The 23,566-nt window shown below is 46.4% G+C and overlaps 1 protein-coding gene across 12 annotated transcripts in view; it reads right to left on the bottom strand.

Annotated features, from left to right (window-relative positions):
- The window catches only part of GRIP1 (glutamate receptor interacting protein 1), a 522,445-nt gene that overhangs the window by 153,804 nt on the left and 345,075 nt on the right, over positions 1 to 23,566 (bottom strand). The window contains exon 1 of one of the 12 annotated variants that reach the window (XM_044280470.1): positions 4,265 to 4,536. The exons of the other annotated variants lie outside the window; for them this stretch is intronic. Coding sequence (XP_044136405.1) covers positions 4,265 to 4,310 — 46 coding nt within the window. The 5' untranslated portion in view covers positions 4,311 to 4,536. Of the gene's footprint in view, positions 1 to 4,264; positions 4,537 to 23,566 lie in introns of those variants that run through there. 12 annotated transcript variants of the gene reach the window in all.

The raw sequence follows: 23,566 nt of genomic DNA, 5'->3' as shown, positions 1-23,566 counted from the left end.
AAAGCAGAGTCTTTAAGAGTAACGGCAACGCCCCCATTGCTCCAAGAGGCTCATTTGTATATATTAAAACATCATTTTTCTCAGTAATACAGGCACATATTAACATGGGACCAACACAAATGCCATCAGCTGCCAAGCAGACATGTAACAGGTCAGCCAGTTTCATAGGTACAAATCTGCTGACAGGTTTGATATAGCCCTAGAACATGCCATGAAAGCATGAGGAGTGAGGGTCCCAACCATTTGGTTCTCAACTGCTTCAAAGCACTCAGGATAAAAATTATCAGCCAGATTTATCAACATATGAAACAGTACCATACATTTTCATCTTTAATTAAGTTAATCAAAAATTACAATAATTACTACATAAATAAGGAAGAGACGGGTTGCCAATGTGGTAAAACCTGGGCTGCACAGAACATCAAAAATGGATTTTCAAATGATAAATTTGTGGGAATAACTGGATGAAGAACATACATGGAGCACTAGTTTGTACTGACATAGGCTCTGTATAAACACAATTGTAACAAAAAGAAATTCCCGGAGAGCCAAAAGAAACCAGGGGGGTGTAGTTTTAATAGAGTACCAAACTGTCCAAAATAATTGCTACATCTGCTGCCTTACAAGCTACCTGTAACATATGGTAAAAATAGGCAACCTTCAAAAATATCTCCATGATAGTGACCAACCACTTTCCTCACTAACCTCAACTACAGTATATTTGATCAACGGCTGAACAATGTGATCTCTGGTTACATTAACAAACAGATCCCATACAGAGGAAGCACATAATCTACTTGCTTTTAAACATTGACAAGAACAATAACTGTAAAACACATTCCATCTCCTGATACCAAACCACACTACAGCTATAGGTAAGCTGCTCCCTTTATGGACTAGACGAGAAGCTGCCATAGGCACCAGAAGGGAAGCTGCCATAGGTACCACTGCCATTATATTTGTTTGGGCTACTCAAAATTCACTTCATGAATCTGTTCAGACACCACCAAGGTTTAAACAGGTTATATTCTTATAACAGACCTAACCTGAGGTCTTTAGATCTCTAGGTGACTCTTTGTAGGTAAAAGTAAGCACATAAACGAATCTCAGGTTTTCTACTTATCAGAGGACATCACGTACCTAGAAGGATATCTACAGTGAAATTAGGCCATTAAGTGCTGTCTCGAATAAAAAAGAAGCCTTATATTAATCCGATCAAAATCAACTGCATTAATCTTTTTGACAGATGACAAAGACGACCTCCTCTGGGAAGGACAATACATGACCAAAATGGGCCATCAACCTTGAATGTACTGCTAGGTTTAGCAGCATTAACCTATGCTGCCAAAGGTATGGAAGGTATACTTATCACAATGACTGTCACCATAATATTTTAGAGTTTGTTTTCTGTCACAGGATCTGGTATCTTTGATGGCTAGAGTAGAGTGGTATGCATTATTATTGTGTACAAAAAATTCTGGAAACCCCAAAAGAAACCTCATGGACTCCATCACAAATCAGTGGAATCCACTGGGATTAGTCTGAAAACAGATTCATCCTAGCCATCAAGGCTCTGTTATAAATAAACGCCATGGCACTACTGAGAACAGAGTCTTTTTACTCCGACTGACAATCTGATAAAAATGCTTGTTCCCAACAATTAGACTGTGTAAAAGGTGGTGGCGATTACCCACTGAAAGAGCAAATGCTTATCAAATCAAATCATTGTTTCTGGGCAGCAGATCATCCTGTATAAACTACTGGCGAGAAACAATGAAACTGTACTGAGCAATCTCTGTAGTGATCGCTCATCACTATAAAGAGGAGATGACTGCTGCATGTAAATGCCGCTCTCATCTCCCTGACGAGCAAGCAATTATTGGGAACGTTTTGTTCGTTCCCAATAATTGCCTGTTAAATCGGTATAAAACCTTTAGGCTTCATTTGCATCTGCCTTGGGGCCTCTGTTGCAAAACCCTTTAAAAATGTCAGACAAGATTTACATTACGCTTTTGTTCCAATGACAGAATAGAAAAAGATGGAATGTCTGACGCAGGAGTGAGCAAAGCCACTGAACAAGCCACTCAGATATAGTTCATTATTGAAATCAAAGCATTAAAAGGGTTGTCTCACTTCAGTAAATGGCATTTATCTTGTAGAGGAAGTTAATACTAGACAGTTACTAATGTATTATGACTGTCTATATTGCTTCCTTTGCTGGCTCAATCCATTCTTCCATCACATTATACACTGCTCGCTTCCATGGTTATGACTATCCTGCAATCCAGCAGCAGTGGCCGTACTGGCACACTATAGGAAAAAGTCTCGGCTTCTCTGCTGGCCGGGACCAGAGGAGCACACATAGGCCTGGATTGCAGGGTGGTCGTAACCATGGAAACGAGAAGTGTATAATGTGGGTTTCCGCAAGGGTTTCTGTCACCTTAAAAATGGGTATTAAGCTGGCTGATGTACTAATGTCAGCTGAACATAACTATAATAGTGCCATCTCACTGCCTGAAGCCTTTTTTTTTTTAGAAAAACATACTTTTATAATATGCTAATTAGCCTCTAGGAGCAGGGGGGGCGTTGCACCTCCTATAGGCTCCGTTTGCCCCCCTCTTTTCACGCCCCTTCTTTTCTTGATTAACAGGGGCAGGCAGCGCTGCTCTCCTCCTGCCGGCCGTGTCTGCTGTGTAAATCTTGCGCAGGCACAGGCACAGTCTCGGCGCAGGCACAGTGAGTGAAGGGTGCTAACCGGCTGCCAGCTTCCTCACTGCGCCTGCGCTGAATACAGAACGGCGCAAAATTTACACTGCAGACAAGGTCGGAGGTAGGAGACCAGCGATGCCTGCCCCTGTCAATCAAGAGAACAAGGGCGTGGCCAGAGGTGGGAGAACAGAGCCTCTAGGAGCAGGGGCAAGGCCCCCCCTGCTCCTAGAGGCTAATTAGCATATTATAAAAGTTCGTTTTTCTCAATAACGGCGGCAGGCAGTGAGATGGCACTAATATAGTTATGTTCGGGTGACATGAGCACATCGCTAATGTCAGCCAGCTTAATACCTATATTTCAGGTGACAGAAACTCTTTAAGGGAAATAACGGGATAGCAGCTTTAGGTCATCAGTAAGGACTACTGGCAGTCTGAAACTCATAGACCCGGTGCTGCGGTTCCTGTGTTGTACTGTGGATTTTATGAAGATATCAATACATTTAACGATGCTTTATTGGAGACTGTCTTTTTTTAACAATGGTGATTATTACATGTGTTTCATCTGTGAGACATACTAATATCACATTTACACAGTATAAATACATGCCAATCAGCAGAAGTCAGAGGCTGACCCTCATAGTTCTGCCATGGTTTTCCAGTCTGCTTGCTGGGGATCCACCCATGGGTTTAGCCCCATAGGGCTGATCCACGTCATGACACCTACCATGGTTGCAATGAGAAAACTGTGGCAGAAGGAACAGGCTTATTTTTGTTCATGCAACATGGTTTTAGAAATCAGGTGCAGAACAATCCACGTCCATGGCATGGATTTCCTATTGACTATGTGCCAATTTTTCCACATGTAAAAGAAGGACATGTGAGCATACCCTTAGAATATGGCCACATGGCACCTTGCAAAGGGCAAAATCCATGGTATAAATCCAAAGCATAAATTAACATTCTGCAGAATTCCAAATATTCACCACAGGTCAATTTACACTGCATATTTCTTACACAGCATGTGGATAAGTTCAAATCTCATCCAAATACCCGACACTGAGGACCTTCCCACACATAGTTCTTCAGCGTCTACGCCATGTGGCCATACCCTTAGTAGTGATTGCAATCTTTTTCAGCAATACTTATCATTGCTGTATGCAGCTAAGGTTCCATGCACACAGCCATATCCATATATTGATCCGCAAACAACGGATCAGCAAAATACAGATCCCGTCCCCGTTTTTCTCACTTCACGATATGGACAAGAATAGGACATGTTCTATAATTTGCGGAATGGCCACACGGATACAGAAAAAAAACACTGATGTGTGCCTGGCCCCCATAGAAATGAATAGGTCAGTGTGCTATCAGCAAAAAAATGTGGATAGAACATGGTCGTGCAAAAGAAGCTTAAAAAGGTACAAAACAAACATCTAGACATTTTTGAGCAAATACGTGATCATCACAAGCATGCAAGCCTTTTATAAAGCTGCAAGTCGAGGAAACTTTGCCTTGGTGACAAGAATGCACCATCTAACAAAAGTAGTGAACTTACCAGTCTCCAACTGGATACTCTGGTTAAAGCCACAGAGGACGGCCATCACTACTTCTATGATACACAACCCAAACTGTTCAACTCTAGATGTTCTACCACCTCAGGAAATTCCAGAAAATTGCCGTTCTGGCCTTCTTCCATTAAGCAGAGACTATTTGTGCTTCTGCCCCATTTTGCATATGTCCATCCACAGTGATTTGGAGGGAATGTCCATCAAGGCGAATTATAGTGTTAGGTTGCGGGTCCTCTTAGAAAATCAGCAGAGCAGCAGAATGCTTTATGCCTGGCTGGAACCCTGCTCAGAGCCTGGGCTGCACAAACTAGTTTTAATTTAGCTCCTGGTCTCAGCATGCAGATACTTGGCAGCTGTAACACAGATCCATTGCTGCATTGATATTTCTCCTCCCCCTCTCATCTCACAGCAGATTAATACTTGCAAGCTGACAAAACCGAACAGACACATAGGTATTCAATGCATACTAAACTAATGTATTTGTCCCCGTTCATTCTAAATGTAGAGGTGAGACACACGAGGTGCCCATTCTAAAGCTCCGACCTCAAACAATAGCCCCATAATTGTATCCAAGGCTCTGACCCCATACAATAGCCCCATAATTGTATCCAAGGCTCTGACCCCATAATTGCATCCAAGGCTCTGACCCCATACAATAGCCCCATAATTGTATCCAAGGCTCTGACCCCATACAATAGCCCCATAATTGTATCCAAGTCACCGATGCCGACATTTTCTTTCGGAATATTTCTCAATGCTGTTGTATTGATACAGCAACAGAGCAGCAGAGAGAACAGCTTTTAGGGGGCCATAAAATACAGGCATTAGCTGCTGCGACAGTCAATGACTGAGCGCCACAAATCTCCTTGGCTGCTGCAATATTAGTGTCATCTTTATGGAGAGTCGACTTTTCTCATCTGCAGTAGGCTCCTCCTAAAACAAAGCTTGGCCATATACATTTTGTCACAGATGTAAATTCTAGATATAACCTGAATTTAAAATGCCTGCAAACAACGCCAGACATAGAGACAGTGGAAAATACGGGTGGCAGAAATACAGCGCTAGCCCCGTGTGTTTGGAGGTAAAAAAAATATATATAAAGCAAAGACGATATTTACTGAGCAACGCTTTTAAGTGGAATATAAAACACAAAGTCCTTTTTAACAATAAAAATGTGCTTATTTTCTCATCTATTTTCTTATATACTGAATACTGTTCACCATCTATACACAAACATTTCCTAGATCATGTTGGCTAGTGATATACTGTATACTAGGCATATAGTGAGTGTTATATCCAATAGCTAGCCCCTAATACCCAACAATATAATATGTATTGCTCCTAGGGGTGTTTTACAATGTTAAAGGGGTTATCTGGGCTTTTAGTATTGATGACCTATCCTCAGGCTAGGTCATCAATATCAGATAGGCAGGGGTCCAACACCCGGCACCCCCGCTGATCAGCTGTGTGAGGAGATGGCGCACGCAGAGACCATAGACCGCAGCAGCGGACAGGAAGAGAGACAGGACGTAAACACTGCACGTACAGCTGATCGGCGGGGGTGCCGGGTGTTGGACCCCCATCAATCTGATATTGATGACCTATCCTGAGGATAGGTCATCAATACTAAAAACTCAGACAACCCCTTTAAAGGCTGGTTAGTGTGGAGGCACACAGCACCAACACCAGGTTTCATGATGTGGGCATCAACAGCTACAATGGCCATCTAGTATTTATGGGGGGACTGACTAGCCTTCGGTATGTCCAAGACATTGTGGAACCAGTCCAACTTTTTTGACTCCGGAGACATGAGGGCACATTTTTCTCATACCTTCACTCCGAAATTCTGGCTTCATAATGTTGCAAAATGGGGCTTTTGAGACTTTTTGCACTTGCTTGCGCAATAATTTTGTAACTCTTTGCAGTTTTACACTATAGGTGGAAAATTGGGTGTGGTTAGCTATGTTAATGAGTTTCACTCCAAATTTATCATTGAGACGTTTTAAAAAGTCACAAAAAATGTCGCAATCTCACTCCAGTAAGAGGGTAGAGTGTTAGGTTTAAGGCCTCATGCACACGACCGTTGTTGTGGTCCGCATCCAAGCCACATTTTTTGCGGCTCGGGTGCGGACCCATTCACCTAAATGGGGCCGCAAAAGATGCAGACAGCACTCCGTGTGCTGTCCGCATCTGTTGCTCCGTTCCGTGTGACAGCAAAAAAAATATAGCATGTCCTATTCTTGTCCATTTTGCGGACAAGAATAGGCATTCATTACAATGGGCAAATTGCAGACCGCAAAAAACTGAACAGTCGTGTGCATGAGGCCTAAGGATGAGACAAATTTAAGGATAAGACATGTAGCATAAAGTTCGCCAACACAGATTTAAGCAAAACGGACTTCAAATATTCCCCTCATTATAAATTCTCCCCCATGGTGTTCCAACAAGATAATGCCCACCACACAGCATGCTCTTCAGGGTATTCTGCAGCTCCACAGGCCAGGTGGACTAGCAGTTTGTCAATCTTGGCTCAATCGCATTACGTTTTTCAGGTGCTCTTCTATCATTTTCTGCTAGTGTATATGTTCCCCTCTCTAAGCAGCTAAATACTAACTGTCCATAATCTAATCATATACTGTCCATAATAGTAATTTGAGGAATTGTAGTACCTCAGAGCAGGCACTACCATTCCTTTAGCCTGCTACTGTCTCTAATGGCTAAGAAATGATGTAATCTGTGTATTTAATTCCGGTCCTCTGATATTGTTCTTTAATAATATTGTTAAGAAACTGTTATGTTCATGTTACGGGTTCACCAGGTGGCAGTGTATCTGACAGAGGGAGATCGTTAGATAAAATGTATTGTACCATTCCATTCTCCCCCTTTTGAGCAGAAGTGGGCTAGTCCTACCAAGGGAGGGATTGCAGGAAGCTACAGTCAGTCTAGAGTTGATAGTGGAGCCGGAAATATGCAAGAGATGGCACAGTGAGGGGAATGGCCCCCCTTCTGCAGCAGGAGTCTCCCAAGGGAAGCAGCTCATAGAGCACCAAGACTCTTTACAGTTTATAGACAGAGTATTACGAGGGGGTCAACAGCCTAAGGCACCCCACTCAAAAGGTACCAGAACTGTCAGAAAGTCCAGCTACGAGACCAAAACAAGAGATTACCACAGCAGAGAGAGAAAGCAAGGTATCCAACTTGGCCTGTCAATTTCCCCCAAAACCTGCTGGAACCAAGAGAAAGATCAAGTTATGTCTGGATGCAAGTTTATTCAAGTAAAACTGTTGATTGAACTTTATCAAGTCTGGACTCGGCTTATTCTCCACAAACTATCAACTCTCTCCTTTATTGCTACGGAGCCTAACCCTGGGGAGCAATGGTATCCAGGTAGGAGCACCCTGACACACAAACTAAAAAGGCTGAATCACCACTTGGCAATTCCTAAAACCTGGGGCATGATTGGCCCTGGGAGGTGGCACATTGCAAAAGTACTATTCTGTACATTTTAGTCAAAATGTTTGAAGGTGTATAATGTCAAACTTTGTCTAAGCAATTATTCTCCATGCAATGGAATACTTTACCATCACAAAAGCCAAGCAAATGCTTGGGGCCCCAGAAATAAGGCCACAAACTGTTGGCTGAAAAAAATAAGGGGTGAACATACAGCCTCAGTTAATTCAGCTGCACATGGGCCATCCATATGGGAGTCCCCTTACCAGCTGTACAGCAGTATCAGAAAAGCCCAAGCTGAACTGCTAAGCGGAGATAGGATTAGTGGGCTAAGGGGAACATAGGTAAGCAGTGCGATAGAGGCCTCCAGACATGACTTGGCACCACAGAAATGCTAAATCTGTCCCTGCTTCCAGGCTAAAGTACGGTTAATAGAATGACCATTTTTAAGATGATATGTCCTTTGATTGATTAAATCATTCATTCAACTTTATTGTCATTACACATGTATAAATACAGGGTAACGAAATGCAGTTTGCACTTAATCAAAAGTGCAAAGAGCAGCAAGTGCAATAAAAACATGTTATATACAGATAAAGGTAGTGTAGAAGGTAGGAATAGTTATGTACAGATTATGTATAAATAAGTTAAATATACAGGTGTTTATATTGCTATACAGAGAGCAAATATGCAGATGTACTATGGACAAATATACAGATATGATGTTGTATACATATATACAGATGAACTGTTCTATATTGCTATACAAACAGGCAAATATACAGATGTACTATGAACAAGTATCCCAACTATAGCAAGTGTCCCAAACTATAGCAGTAACCAATGTGAACTTACAGTGAATGTTGAGAATGAATGACATGGTCATGGTAGGGATGGAGGGGAGGAGGAGTGTAGATGGTTAAGTGAGTGTGGATGGGAAGGTTCAACGGGGGACTGAGTTCAGTAGGGTGACAGCTGTGGGGAAGAAGCTGTTCCTAAACCTGTTGGTTTTAGTCTGAAGGGTCCTTGTAGCGCCTTCTGGAGGGGAGGAGCTGAAACATATTATTGGCAGGATGAGAGGAGTCCCTAAGAATGATGTGTGTCGGGTGTAGACATCTCTTCTTGTAAACATCCTCAATGGCAGGAAGTGGCGTCCCTGTGATGCGTTTTCACCACCCGATGCAGTGCCTTGCGTTCAGCAACAGAGCAATTCCCATACCAGACTGTGACACAGTTGGTCAGGATGCTCTCTATTGCACAGTGATAGAATTTACCCAGTATGTCAGCAGACAGGTGGTTTTTCTTCAGGGTCCTCAAGAAAAAGAGGCGCTGATGTGCCTTCTTGACCAGGCTGGAGATGCTGGTTGACCAGGACAGATTCTCAAATATATGGGTCCCCAGGAACTTGAAGCTGGAAACCCGTTCAACATCCATGCCATTTATGTGGTTGGGATCATGGGTGTTCCTCTTATCCTTCCTGAAGTCCACAATGAGCTCTTTTGTCTTACTGGTATTCAGGAGCAGGTTATTGTCAGCGCACCACACAGCTAGGTGCTTTACCTGTTCCCTATAGTCAGACTTATCACTGTCACTGATGAGACCGATCACCATGATGTCATCTGCAAACTTGATGATGGAGTTGGATCCATACCTAGGCCTGCAGTCATAGGTGAAAAGGGAGTAGAGGAACGGGCTCAGCACACAACCCTGTGGAGTGCCAGTGTTGAGTGTGATGGTAGTGGAGCAGTTATTTCCTGACCTAACATGCTGGGATCTGTTGGTCAGAAAGTCCATGATCCAGTTACAGATAGGGTTGCTGATTCCAAGATCCACAAGTTTAGTAATAAACATGGAGGGAATGACTGTATTGAATGCTGAGCTGATGTCAACAAACAGCATTCTTGCATAAGAATTCTTGTTGTCCAGGTGTGAGAGTACACAGTGAAGCGCTGTATATACAGCATCCTCTGTGCTCCTCTTGCTTCAATTGGCAAATTGGTGAGGATCCAGTGTGGGGGGTAAGTATAACTTGAGGGGTGCCAGGACCACTCGCTTGAAGCACTTCATAACTATAGGTGTGAGTGCTATAGGGCGGTAGTCGTTTAGGCACGTTAGTGATGAGTGTTTCGGCACTGGAATAATGAAGGTGGTCTTGAAGCATGCTGGTACTACTGCCTGGGCAAGCGATAGGTTGAAGATGTCAGTAAAGACCCCTGCAAGCTGCTCAGCACATGCTCGAAGCACATGTCCAGGAATGCAGCCTTCCGAACGTTGATGCTGCTGAGTGCGTTATAGACATCTGTAATAGTGAGAGTGAAGGTATGGCAGTCATCAGAGGGTAGCGTTTTGACAAACTTTAGCTTGTTGTCCTTGTCAAAACGAGCGAAGAAGTTATTTAGCTCATTGAGGGAGGACACATTTTTGGCTGTCTGTGTGGAATTGCTGAGCTTATAGTCAGAGATGGCCTGAATGCCCAGCCACATGAGTTGTGGGTCAGAGTTGACAAAGTGGTCCTCCACCTTCAGCTTGTAGCTGTGCTTGGCCTTCTTGATGTCCCTCTTCAGGTCTGCTCTGGACGTACTGTAGGCCTGAGCGTCACCTAATCTGAAGGCAATGTTACGTGCCTTTAGTAGAAGCCGCACTTCCTTGTTCATCCATAGTTTCTGATTTGGGTACATTGTGATCTGCTTTTCTGTGACAACATTGTTAATTGACCTGAGAGGCAAACATACTCCAGTCCGTGTCTTTAAACCTGTCCTCGAGTACAGAATCTACCCCCGCTGGCTACACTTTGATTGTCTTCACTGATGATTTTACACTGTTGATAAGCGGTGAATACAGGGGGTGAAAAACAAAGAAAGGTGATCAGACTGTCCCAAGCGGGGGAGAGGCGTTGCCTTGTAGGCTCCAACAATGTCTATATAGACATGGTCCAAGGTTTTATCCCCTCTGGTATGGCAGGAGACATGTTGATGAAATTTAGGTAGCACTGACTTTAGGTTAGAGTGATTAAAGTCACCCTCTACAATAAATGCAGCCTCAGGGTGTGCAGATTGTTGTTTGCTGATGACCGCATGAAGTTCGATTATAGCAAGCTTGTCATTAGCATCCGGTGGGATATAAGCAGCTGTTATTATAGTGGAGGTGAACTCTCTCGGCAGACAGAATGGTCTACACTTAACCATGAGATACTCTAGGTCAGCTGAGCAGTGTTTTCCAACAATAATAATAATAAAATGTATTTATATAGCGCCACCATATTCCGCAGCGCTTTACAAATTCATAGGGTTCATGTACAAAACAAAAGTAACTGGCTAATATGCAACTGAGACACCAGGAGTCAGGACTCTGCTCGCAAGAGCTTACAATCTATGAGGAATTTGGGGTGACACATAAGGTAGTTGATTGTGATAAGTAGGATTTGAGCCATTATTGAACTGACAGGAGTGGTGCCGGACGATCTGCTTTGGGTTTGGGACTACTAGAGGATCGACTTCAGGCCAGAGAAGTTGGTGGGGGAGAGGTTTAGTCTGAGAATAGTCAGTTTAGGTAGCTTGATAAGCCTGCCTGAAAAGATGAATTTTTAAGGCACGTTTGAAGGTGGAGAAGTTGTGAATTGACCTAGTATTCCGGGGCAGAGTATTCCAGAGAGTAAGTGCAACTTGAGAAAAGTCCTGAAGACGGGAGTGAGAGGTACGAGTCATGGCGGTTATTAATCTTAGGTCGCTAACAGAATGGAGAGCACGAGTATGGTGGTAGATGGAGATGAGATATATGGAGGTGCAGCACTGTGGAGAGCTTTGTGGGTGAGGGTGAGAAGTTTGAACTGTATTCTGTGGTGGATGGGCAACCAGTGAAGTAACAGGCACAGACTAGAGGCATCAGTATAGCGGTTGGATGGATAGAGGAGTCTGGCTGCAGCATTTAGGACAGACTGAAGGGGGGAGAGTTTAGTGAGAGGGAGACCAATTAGTAATGCATTGCAGTAGTCAAGACGAGAATGAATCAAGGCAACAAGAGTTTTTGCCGTTTCCACCGTAAGAAAAGTGCTGATTCTGGCGATATTCTTGAGGTGCAGACGGCAAGAGGGTGTGAGTGATTAAATATGGGGAACAAAGGAAAGATTAGAGTCAAATGTGGCCCCAAGACAGCGGGCATGTTGCACAGGAGTTATGATAGTGCTGCAGACCGAAATTGAAATATCTAGTTTAGGTGGGTTAGTAGATGGGGGAAAGACAAGAAGTTCAGTTTTTGAGATGTTCAGTTTTAGATACAGAGAGGACATGATGTTTGAGACAGCTGCTAGACAATTACTGGTGTTTTGGAGTAAAGCAGGGTTAATGTTAGGGGATGAAGTGTATAGTTGGGTGTCGTCAGCATAGAGATGGTATCGAAAGCCAAATATACTGATAGTCTGTCCTATGGGGGCTGTATAAAAGGAGAAGAGTAGAGGACCTAGTACTGAGCCCTGAGGAATGCCAACATCAAGAGGAAGAGGAGAAGAGCCAGCGAATGATACACTAAAGGAGCGGCCAGAGAGATAGGAAGAGAACCAAGAGAGAGCATTGTCCTTAAGGCCAATTGAGTGTAGCATGGTGAGGAGGAGTTTATGGTCTACGGTATCAAACGCTGCAGAGAGATCCAGCAGAATCAGTAGAGAATAGTCACCATTTCTTTTTGCTGTTAGCAGATCATTGGACACTTTAGTAAGGGCAGTTTCTGTAGAGTAAAGAGGGTGAAAGGCAAATTGTAAGGGGTCAAGAAGAGAGTTTGCAGAGAGATAGCTTATTAAGTGAGAGTAGACAAGATGTTCAAGGAGCTTAGAGATGAAGGGGAGGTTAAAAACAGGTCGGTAGTTAGCAGCACAGGTCGGGTCAAGAGATGGTTTCTTTAGTAGTGGGGTTATAACAATGACAGAGTTTGTACACCAAGCCTTGTTAAAGGGCTTCTGTCACCCCCCAAAAGTCATTTTTCATTTTTGGGCTAATTAAAATCCTTATAGTGCGATTATTCAATATATAGTGCTCTTACCTTTCTTTAAAAACCGCACTTTTATAATATGTTAATTACCTGGCTACCAGCAAGTAGGGCGGTTGCTTGCTGGTAGCCGCCGCATCCTCCTTTAAAAAAAAAAGCCCCCTCCTCCTGTTGATTGACAGGGCCAGCAAGCGCTCTCTTCCTCCAGCTGGCCCTGTCTGCGTTCCAAATCTCGCGCCTGCGCCGTAACGGTCTTTAGTCGGTGCAGGTGCACTGAGAGGAGGACGCTCGCTTGGCCGCTCCTTCCTCAGTGCGCCTGCGCCGATGACGTCACAGCTACACCCAGCGCAGGCGCACTGAGGAAGGAGCGGCCGAGCGAGCGTCCTCCTCTCAGTGCGCCTGCGCCGAATGAAGACCGTTACGGCGCAGGCGCGAGATTTGGAATGCAGACAGGGGCAGCCGGAGGAGGAGAGCGCTCGCTGGCCCTGTCAATCAACAGGAGGAGGGGTGTTTTTTTTAAAGGAGGATGCGGCGGCTACCAGCAAGCACTTGCTTACTTGCTGGTAGCCAGATAATTAACATATTATAAAAGTGCGGTTTTTAACAGAAAAAGGTAAGAGCACTATATATTGAATAATCGCACTATAAGAATTTTAATTAGCCCAAAAATGAAAAATTACTTTTGGGGGGGTGACAGAAATCCTTTAACATAAATCCACAGTCCTCCGCCTCTTGTCTTACTGGAATCATCCGCTATTCTGTCCGCCCGGAGAGTGTGGCGTCCGACTAGCTCGATAGCATTGTCAGATATTCCGCTGTGTAGCCATCCTTCCGTGAGTATCATAACATTACAATCCATAAGTGTCCTGTCAGTGATCTAAAGTCGTAACTTATCCATTCTGTTCACCAGGGGCCGCACATTAGCAAGGAAAATGCTGGGTAAAGAAAGCCGGTGCGGTGTTAGCCTTAGTTCAGCTGTTAGTCCCCCGCGCCTCATACGCATTTGTTTGCGGTCCCTGCGCCGTCTTCGAGCACTTCTGGTCGGCCAAGTAGCCTGCGTAGCGTCGGATGTTCTTATTTCAGGGATGAGTCAAAGGTTGCTGATAAAACTGTTGTGTTGTGTTGTGTAATCCTATATCCAAAAGCTCTTGTCGGGTGTAAGATGTAAAAGCAAAGCTGTTCTGAATGAAAAGAGCAGGAATAACACTGCTAACTTGCAAAATCTGGGGAGATGCTGAGCCTCGTGTGGTGCACGCGCCACTATCTTCAAGTCCGTTATTTCCGTGAAGTAAGGGTCTCACAGGAGAGTCAGATATGGTCGGAAGAAGCTCTCAATTATACTTCCTTCCTTCACTCTGGATTTTATATAGTATGTATCTTTGTCTGTATCTATTTAGATTAAAACACCAAGTTTTCATAGGATTTGGAAAAAATTAGGGAAAAAGGTTGCACTAATGGATATATGTGTATAACGTAAAATATAAGGCCACCCTTAAGGAGCAGGCAACCTGCTTTATTGCTATGCCACTTTCCTATCCAACAATAAATGGGAAGAAGCATTGGTTCTTCCTATTGAGGCACGAACATGTGAACCAGCACAAAGAAAGGGTCCTTTTGAATTTTGCTTAGGGGCACTCCTCAAGATATGACCATCTGAAAGCCTGGTCTTTTCTGCTTTTATATATGCTTTCAATAGTGTAGGGCCATAATGATTGGGCATACATAAAAAGACCACACAAACATAATAAAAGGGTATTTAATCAAGCTCAATACATGGCCTTTGAATGACAACTTATACTCTTCAATCAATCTTCCTACTTCACATTGAAAGTCGTTTAAGGTTCCTAGCAGTGAATTTATTCTTCTGCAATGCAAATTCATCCTTAACAATGCCTAAGGGCATTCTCATTTGGCAGGACACGAATCCTCCATTTTCTTTATCCTGTTCCAGCCTGCTGAGTGTTTGAAGAGTATCCCCAGCTGAAAATTGGCTTAGAAAACGGCACAGAAATATAAAGACTTTTAGAACTTCAGTGTAGAAACTATGAAGCCAAATACTGCCTTTAGGGATATGCCTTTTGGATACTAGCATATAAAGATTTACACAGCACGAGGGTGTAGACTTGGTCCCCTGGCACATACTGTTACTTTGTATTTCTTTATAGACTGTGAGGGTCAGGACTTGTACAATATCTACAGTACTCCTTGCCAAAATCTAACACCTTAGTCACAGAAGCATGGCAACTATCTAGCGGTGTGACACACTAAATGAACTTGTACCAAGTAACTTACTTTTAACATCAATACACAATAAAATCCTGTTGATTTGTACAAATGGAATTTCTCTGTGAAGACCAGCCCAGGACTTTAAAGGGGGTAAAGGCCACGATTGATTTAAAGAAATGCAAATCAGACATCATACAGTACATGACAAACTCTTTCAAACTAAGCTTGTTTCAAGCCCTGGATCTCACATGGAATCAGAGTGCTCCCAATTTAATGCTCTACTAGATTCTCTTTAGAATGGCAGCTCAGATGGTGTGTCCTTTCTCAGGGGGCATCCGCTCTGCTGCATCTCTTTCTCGGTTACTGTCACAGCTTCTAAGAATATGGTTGGTGGCTATACACATTAACGCTGGGTTCAGACCTGAGCGTTCGCGATGGAGCGCTCTGTATGCGCGATTGTACGGGCGTTTGCAATCGCGCATACAGAGACAAGCGAACGCCCATTGTCGCGCGTTCCCGCTGAAGTCTATGTACGGGAACGCGCGACAAGACGTCCCAAAGAAGCTCATGTACTTCTTGGGGCGTCGGGCGTTTTACAGCGCGATCGTACGTGCTGTAAAACGCTCAGGTGAGAACCATTCCCATAGGGAATAATTGGTTCTTGCCTGTCGAGCGTTTTACAGCGCGTAGGAACGCGCTGTAAAACGCTCAGGTGTAAACCCAGCCTAAACACCAGGGGGCACCATTATAATAAAGGAAATATCTCGCCACTGAAACATTTTCTTAACATAAAGTCAATTAGCAATGTAACTACTTTTTCATGCCAAGTTCTATAAACTAACATTTAATGTTGGAATAACTTCTTTAAGTCAATCTATGTAACCAGCAGAAGTAACACTTGCAGAGCTCGTGCAGTGAATTGCTGAATATGAGTTCAATATACATTAAGAAGATTATGCCCTTGTAGCAATTCCAGGACTCCAAAGGCAAGAGCCTAGTCCACAGGATATCAATTAGAATAGGACCAATGCAAGAGACTCTTTGGACGTCACACTGTTGCCCTGCCCAAAGAGCTAAATATGTGTCTCCACACAAATGTTAAGACTAGGGGGGAAATCACAATTTTACAGGGCCTACTCTCTGCCATGGTTAAACATGTCACATTTAAGCAGCACTTGAAAAATGGTTGATCATTTGAATGAACCAGTTTTTGCGAACAGACCTTCCAAATGATCAAATCTTCAGCGGTAAGCTAGCCAAAAATCATCTCTGTATTCTAGCCTTTTAACCGATACAAACAAAGAAGAAAGCATTTCCATTTACGATATCTTGGCAGTATTCAAAGAAAATGAAAATTATTTTGAGACGTAGTTACGAATCATTTTACATATCTCTGAATAAGTCATTTGGAAGCTCTTTATAGACCTCAAATCCCCTGATTTCTCGAAAAAGCACATGTCATCTTTACTGTCATTATCACAAGTGCTTCGATTAGCTGAAGCTCAGAAATAGATGCACTACATTTTAAAGTTAAACTTCCTTTACTTACAAGGAGAAGGGCGCAAAGGTCTGATCAAATCCTATCAAGCAAAATGACATTAAAGGGATCATCAAAAGTAAACTGAAAAACTTGGTTATTGTACAAGAAGCAGAGCTCCTGCCAAGATGAAAAGGGAAATCTGATGTAAGAAACTTGGAACTTTTCTGGTAAATACTATACTTGATATGTTGTTTTTCGAAATCTTTGTTCATAGAGAGCATTAGGAATGTGCCATTACAGGAGAAGACAAGGCAATATGATTATTATCATGACTATAAATGACAGATTTAGTCAAGTGACAGTCACAAAACGTGACAAGCAAATATGCAATATACTCCGCTATGTATAACACCAGGGCCATAGCTATAAGGGATAACGTCTGTATTGTAAATAGCACATGGTTGGTATGGTTCTCTATTATGCATTGGGGCCTAGGACCCAAAACTCAGGCCTCTGGACAACACCACATCCGTATAGAAGTAATATAACATATATGGTCAGATTATCTTGCAATTAAACCAACTGAATAGCACAGGTTTGAAACAATTACTTTTTAAAGGAAGTCTGCCACCAGTTTTCTGCTGCCCTCATTTTTAAATCCTAACAGCTCCAGCACATGCCAATGAGTCCGGATATTTATGAGCTCATGGCTGTCTTCGCCTACTGGCCTCTGATTGACAGTTTTTTTTCCATATGAATCAGCAGCAGGTAGGCGAGGAAAGCCAAGAGCTCATGAATATGGGGACTCATTGGCATGTCCTGGAGCTGTTTAATAGAAGATTTTGCAAACGGCTTCATCAATTTGAGAAAGTGATCCAGCATTTTGCTAGGGGGATCGGTCAGTAGTTTATGTTGTCCTTAGTAAGGACACCGTAAAACTGGTGACAGATTCCCTTTAACCCCTTAGGGACCCATGACGTACCGGTACGGCATGTTTCCCGAGTCCTTAAGGACCCATGACGTACCGGTACGTCATGAGTTTAAATTGAGATTGTGGCGCCCCAGGGGTTAATCCGCACAGGATGCCGGCTGAAATCATTCAGCCGGCATCCTGTCACAACGCCTGGGGGGGTCATGTGACCCCCCCCGTATCGGCGATCGCAGCAAACCGCAGGTCAATTCAGACCTGCGGTTTGTTGATATTTCTGCTGTTTCTGATCGCCGCGGGACCGCGGCGATCAGAAACTTTAGTGTGGCACAAATCTATAGTGATCACCCCCCCCCCTGCACCCCTGCATGATTTTAGCCTGGTGGGAGGTGCAGGGGGGGTGTTGTGGGCGGTGCGGGAGGCGGGCGGTGCGGCAGGCGGGATCGCGATCCCCCGCTGTCATGGAACCATGAACCAGACGTACAACAAGAGATGAGTGGAAATAAGAAGGCTTTATTGAAAATAAAGCTGTAAGGCAAAAGTCCAAACAGATGGCTAAACCGAAGCAGGGTCTTGCGAAACCAGGGATCAGGAACCAGAAGGGTAGTCAGACGAAGCCAGGATCAGGAACCAGCAGGGTAGTCAGACGAAGCCTGGATCAGGAATCAGCAGGGTAGTCAGACGAAGCCAGGATCAGGAACCAGAAGCAGCAGCAGTCTTAGAAGCATGTGAGCACAGGAGGACCAAGCAAGGAACTGAAGCCACAGACCTCCTATATATATGAGCTAGGCATCCAGCTCCTCCCAGTGGGAAGGAGGAGCCGCAGGGTGGGAGGCTACAAGAAACCCAGAAACCAAGATGGCCACCAGCACATGTCAAACGAAGGAGAACAGCAAGGAGGTAAGACCATGACAGTACCTCCCCCTCAAGGGCCCCTCCTCCGCGGAGTAAGGAACGGTTTCTGAGGGAAGCGTGCGTGGAAGGCTCGGAGCAAGGCAGGAGCATGGACATCTGCGGAGGGAACCCAGGAACGCTCCTCTGGACCATAACCACGCCAATGGACCAAAAACTGCACCCGGCCGCGGACCAGGCGTGAGTCCAGGATATTGCTCACCTCATACTCCTCACGATTGCCCACTTGGACCGGACGAGGCCGAGGAATCGAGGAAGTGAAACGATTACACACCAGTGGCTTCAACAGGGAGACATGAAACACGTTGGAGATCCGCATGCCAGGAGGAAGCGCAAGAGCATAGGCTACCGGGTTTACCCTGCGAAGCACTCGGAAGGGACCAACAAAGCGAGGCGCCAGCTTGGGAGTGGGCACTCGAAGGTTGAGGTTGCGGGTGGACAACCATACGCGGTCTCCGACCTGGTAGGAAGGAGCGGGCGCTCGTCTGCGATCAGCCTGGAGTCTCTGGCGCTGCGCAGAGACCTCAAGGGACCTCTGGATCTGTACCCAATAAGCACGTAGGACGGAAAGGTGATCCTCCACAGCTGGAATATCCTGGGGAGAGAATACCTCCGGTAACACGGCAGGTTGGAACCCATAATTGGCCATGAAGGGAGACGTCCCAGAGGAAGAGTTCACCGCCGTGTTCCTGGCAAACTCAGCCCAAGGCAGGAGGTCAACCCAATTGTCTTGGTGATCGGAGACATAGCAACGAAGGAATTGCTCCAAGGCCTGATTGGATCGTTCTGCGGCCCCATTGGACTGAGGGTGGTAGGCCGAGGAGAAAGAGAGATGAATCCCCAACTGGGAGCAAAAGGCGCGCCAGAACCTGGACACAAACTGACTCCCCCGATCCGACACAATCTCCTTGGGCAAACCGTGCAACCGGAAGACCTCCCTGGCAAAAATCGAGGCCAACTCTTGTGCAGAGGGTAACTTCTTGAGAGGAACACAGTGGCACATTTTGGAAAACCGATCCACTATCATGAGAATGACCGTATGGCCTTGGGATGCAGGGAGGTCCACAATGAAATCCATCCCCAGGTGTGACCATGGACGCTCCCCGGTGGCTATGGGTTGCAAAAGGCCCAACGGAAGGTGCCGAGGGGACTTACTCTGGGCACAAACGGAGCATGCCGCTACATATGCGGCGATGTCGGAACGTAGAGAAGGCCACCAGAACAGACGTGAAACAGCCCAGGACAGCTGATTCTTTCCAGGATGCCCCGCGGCCTTGGAGTTATGGTAGGTTCGCAACAACCGAGTGCGCAACTCCTCAGGCACAAAACACCTGCCGTTGGGTCTCCCAGAGGGAGCACCAGATTGAGCCGCCAAAATCTGCTCACCCAGTGGGAGAGGTCAGGCTGGTGCGAATGGCGGCCAGGATCTGATTCGGAGGTATGACCGAAGTCGGAATCGACTCCTCCCCGGACAGCTCGGAGTACTGCCGTGATAAGGCATCCGCTCTGATGTTCTTGGAACCGGGTAGGTAGGAGACCACGTAATTAAAACGTGACAAGAACAGAGCCCATCTGGCCTGACGTGGTGTCAATCTCTTGGCCTCAGAGAGGTAGGTCAGATTCTTGTGGTCCGTCAGGATGAGAACCGGAACCACCGAGCCCTCGAGCAAGTGCCTCCATTCTTTAAGGGCCTGCACGATGGCCAATAACTCCCTGTCACCAATCTGGTAGTTGCACTCCGCGGAAGACAGTTTCCGGGAGTAAAACCCACAAGGAAGCAGAGGACCCTCTGGTGTTCTACGCTGAGACAGGAGGGCGCCTACTCCCGTCTCAGACGCGTCCACCTCGAGGACATACGGCAACCCAGGGTTGGGATGCGACAGAATCGGAGCCGACACAAAGGCGGACTTTAGAGCCTCAAAAGCTCGGATGGCCTCAGGCGGCCAGACCTGGGGATTACTGCCCTTCCTGGTCAGATCCGTGAGAGGCTTGGCTAGCATGGAAAAGTCCCTGATGAACTTCCGATAATAATTGGCGAAGCCCAAAAAGCGCTGCAGGGCACGAAGACCACTGGGCTGGGGCCACTGTAAGACAGCCGAAACCTTCTCAGGATCCATGGAGAACCCCTCAGCGGAAATGATGTAACCTAAGAAGGTTACCTGGGATCGGTGAAATTCGCATTTCTCAAGCTTACCGAACAGCTTGTTCTCTCGTAACCGTTGCAACACTCGTCTGACATCCAGAATGTGGGCCTCCATGGATTCAGAATATACCAAGATGTCATCCAAATAGACCACCACACACTGCTGCAACAGGTCACGGAAAACATCGTTGATGAATTCCTGGAAGACTGCGGGCGCATTGCACAACCCAAAGGGCATAACCAAGGATTCATAATGACCGGTCCTGGTGTTAAACGCGGTCTTCCACTCATCGCCCGCCTTGATCCTTACCAGGTGATATGCCGCCCTCAGGTCGAGTTTGGTAAAGACCGTGGCCCCTTTGAGGCGATCGAACAGCTCGGAAATCAAGGGTATCGGGTAAGCGTTCTTGATCGTGATGCGATTGAGACCCCTGTAATCGATGCAAGGCCTCAACTCACCGCCCTTCTTTTTCACAAAGAAAAATCCAGCCCCTGCCGGGGACGAGGATTTGCGAATGTGTCCGCGTGAAAGCGCCTCCCTCACGTACTCCTCCATGGCCTCATTCTCCGCTACCGACAGTAGATAGACTTTGCCACGAGGCGGAACGGCACCAGATTGTAACTCTATGGCACAATCGTATGGGCGGTGCGGAGGTAGGGCAACCGCACGCACCTTATCGAATACATCCCGGTACTCCTCGTATTCAGGAGGCAACAGAGAGTCCGAGGAAGTACACAGCAACTTGACAGGCCCATGGATGCAACTAGCCCCACACTGCGGTGACCACGAGAGGATCTCGGCCGATTTCCAATCGAAAGTCGGATTATGCTTCTGGAGCCAGGGGTACCCCAAGACCACCGAGTAGTGTGGAGACGAAATAACCTGGAGACAGACCGACTCTCTGTGAACGGCACCAATGGCCATCCCCACTGGAAGGGTCTCATGAGTCACGTGTGGCGGCAGAAGGGGTCTGCCGTCTATCGCCTCAAGAGCCAGTGGGGAACCTCGAGGCTGCAGAGGAATGGAATTGGCGGCAGCGAACACACTATCAATGAACAAACCACCAGCACCAGAGTCCACCAACGCCTGGGTCGTCACCGAGCCCCCGACCCAGGAGAGGACAACAGTAATCAGTGGTTTGTCAACACGGGAAACCGGGGACGAGGAGACTCCACCCAAGATCTGCCCCCGACAGGATCTCAGGTGCGAGCGTTTCCCGGACGGTTCGGGCATGCCAACCGAAAATGCCCACCGAGACCACAGTACATGCATCGGCCCTCGCGTCTCCGGAGTACCCTCTCCCCCTCGGACAGGCGAGCAAACCCCAGCTGCATGGGTTCACCCCCAGACAAGTCATCCCCAGGAGGCGTGGGAGGAGAGGGAGGCACGGGTGGGACAGCAAACGTAGGCGACAATCTGTTAGAAGGCCTCCGCAGGCTCTCCTTAAAGGAAGGTCTCTCCCTGAGTCTGGTGTCAATCAAAATCAGGAAAGAAATAAGAGACTCGAGCTCCACTGGTAGGTCCTTAGCTGCAACCTCATCCTTCAAGGCATCCGAGAGACCATGAGAGAAAGCAGCGACCAGAGCCTCATTATTCCAGCCCACCTCTGCTGCCAGGGTACGAAACTCAATGGTGTATTCAGCTACGGATCGTGAACCCTGTCTGATGGACATAAGGAGCTTCGCAGCAGAGGCAGCACGAGCCGGCACATCGAATACCTTCCGAAGAGAAGCAACAAAACCAGAAAACTCAGCAACCACCGGATTGTTGTTCTCCCATAAAGGGCTGGCCCAGGCCAAGGCCTTGTCCGAGAGCAGCGAGATCAAGAAGCCCACCTTTGATCTCTCAGTAGGAAAGGCATGTGGCAGCAACTCGAAGTAAATGCCCACCTGGTTAAGGAAACCTTGGCACTGAGTTGGCTCTCCCCCAAAGCGCTGTGGAAGGGGGGCAGAACCGGTCATACCCCGAAACACCGCAGGCGCAGCAACAGGTGTCGGGGTAGACTCTGGCGCAACAACCGGAGCGGCAGTAGGAGCGGGCCCAGGAGTGACAACCGACCCATCGGCAACGGAAGCTAAATGAGCCGTGCGTTCAAGCAGGGTTTGCAACGCCACAGCGAACCGACCCAACAGGTGATCCTGCTGATCAAGTCTGGCAACCAGCGTAGGTAGCGAGGATGGCCCTGTACCGTCAGAATTCATGGCTTGGTCCTAATGTCATGGAACCATGAACCAGACGTACAACAAGAGATGAGTGGAAATAAGAAGGCTTTATTTAAAATAAAGCTGTAAGGCAAAAGTCCAAACGGATGGCTAAACCGAAGCAGGGTCTTGCGAAACCAGGGATCAGGAACCAGAAGGGTAGTCAGACGAAGCCAGGATCAGGAACCAGCAGGGTAGTCAGACGAAGCCAGGATCAGGAATCAGCAGGGTAGTCAGACGAAGCCAGGATCAGGAACCAGAAGCAGCAGCAGTCTTAGAAGCATGTGAGCACAGGAGGACCAAGCAAGGAACTGAAGCCACAGACCTCCTATATATATGAGCTAGGCATCCAGCTCCTCCCAGTGGGAAGGAGGAGCCGCAGGGTGGGAGGCTACAAGAAACCCAGAAACCAAGATGGCCGCCAGCACATGTCAAACGAAGGAGAACAGCAAGGAGGTAAGACCATGACACCCGTCCGCCTCCCGCCGAATAATCGTTGGCTTCTAGTGGGTATACCAGGGTGCCAGCACATTGCTGGCACCCTGGTATAAACGGCTGACATCTGTGAATGGATGTCAGCCATTTAACCCTTTCAATACAGCGGTCCGTACGGACCGCTGTATGGAAAGAGTTAACAGTAAGATGCGGCTCCCTCCCTCTCCCATCGGGGGGCTGCTGTGCCTTTGCAGCCCCCCGATGGGAGAGGGAGAGAGCCCCCAGACAGCCCCCCGAAGCCCCAGTCCTTACCCTTCCCCGTCTGCGAAGTTGTGGCAGACGGGGAAGGTTCCCATGGCAACAGGACGCCTGCTCAGGCGTCCTGCTGTCCATGGTGCTGAACAGATCTGTGCTGAAAGCATAGATCTGTTCAGTGTAAGTAAAATACAGTACAGAAACATATACAGGTCCTTCTCAAAAAATTAGCATATTGTGATAAAGTTCATTATTTTCTGTAATGTACTGATAAACATTAG

This window comes from Bufo gargarizans, chromosome 2, assembly GCF_014858855.1.
Source record: "Bufo gargarizans isolate SCDJY-AF-19 chromosome 2, ASM1485885v1, whole genome shotgun sequence".
NCBI classification, from domain to species: Eukaryota; Metazoa; Chordata; class Amphibia; order Anura; family Bufonidae; genus Bufo; species Bufo gargarizans.
Note: the sequence above shows the minus strand (reverse complement) of the source record. Positions and strands in the feature narration are given on the sequence as shown.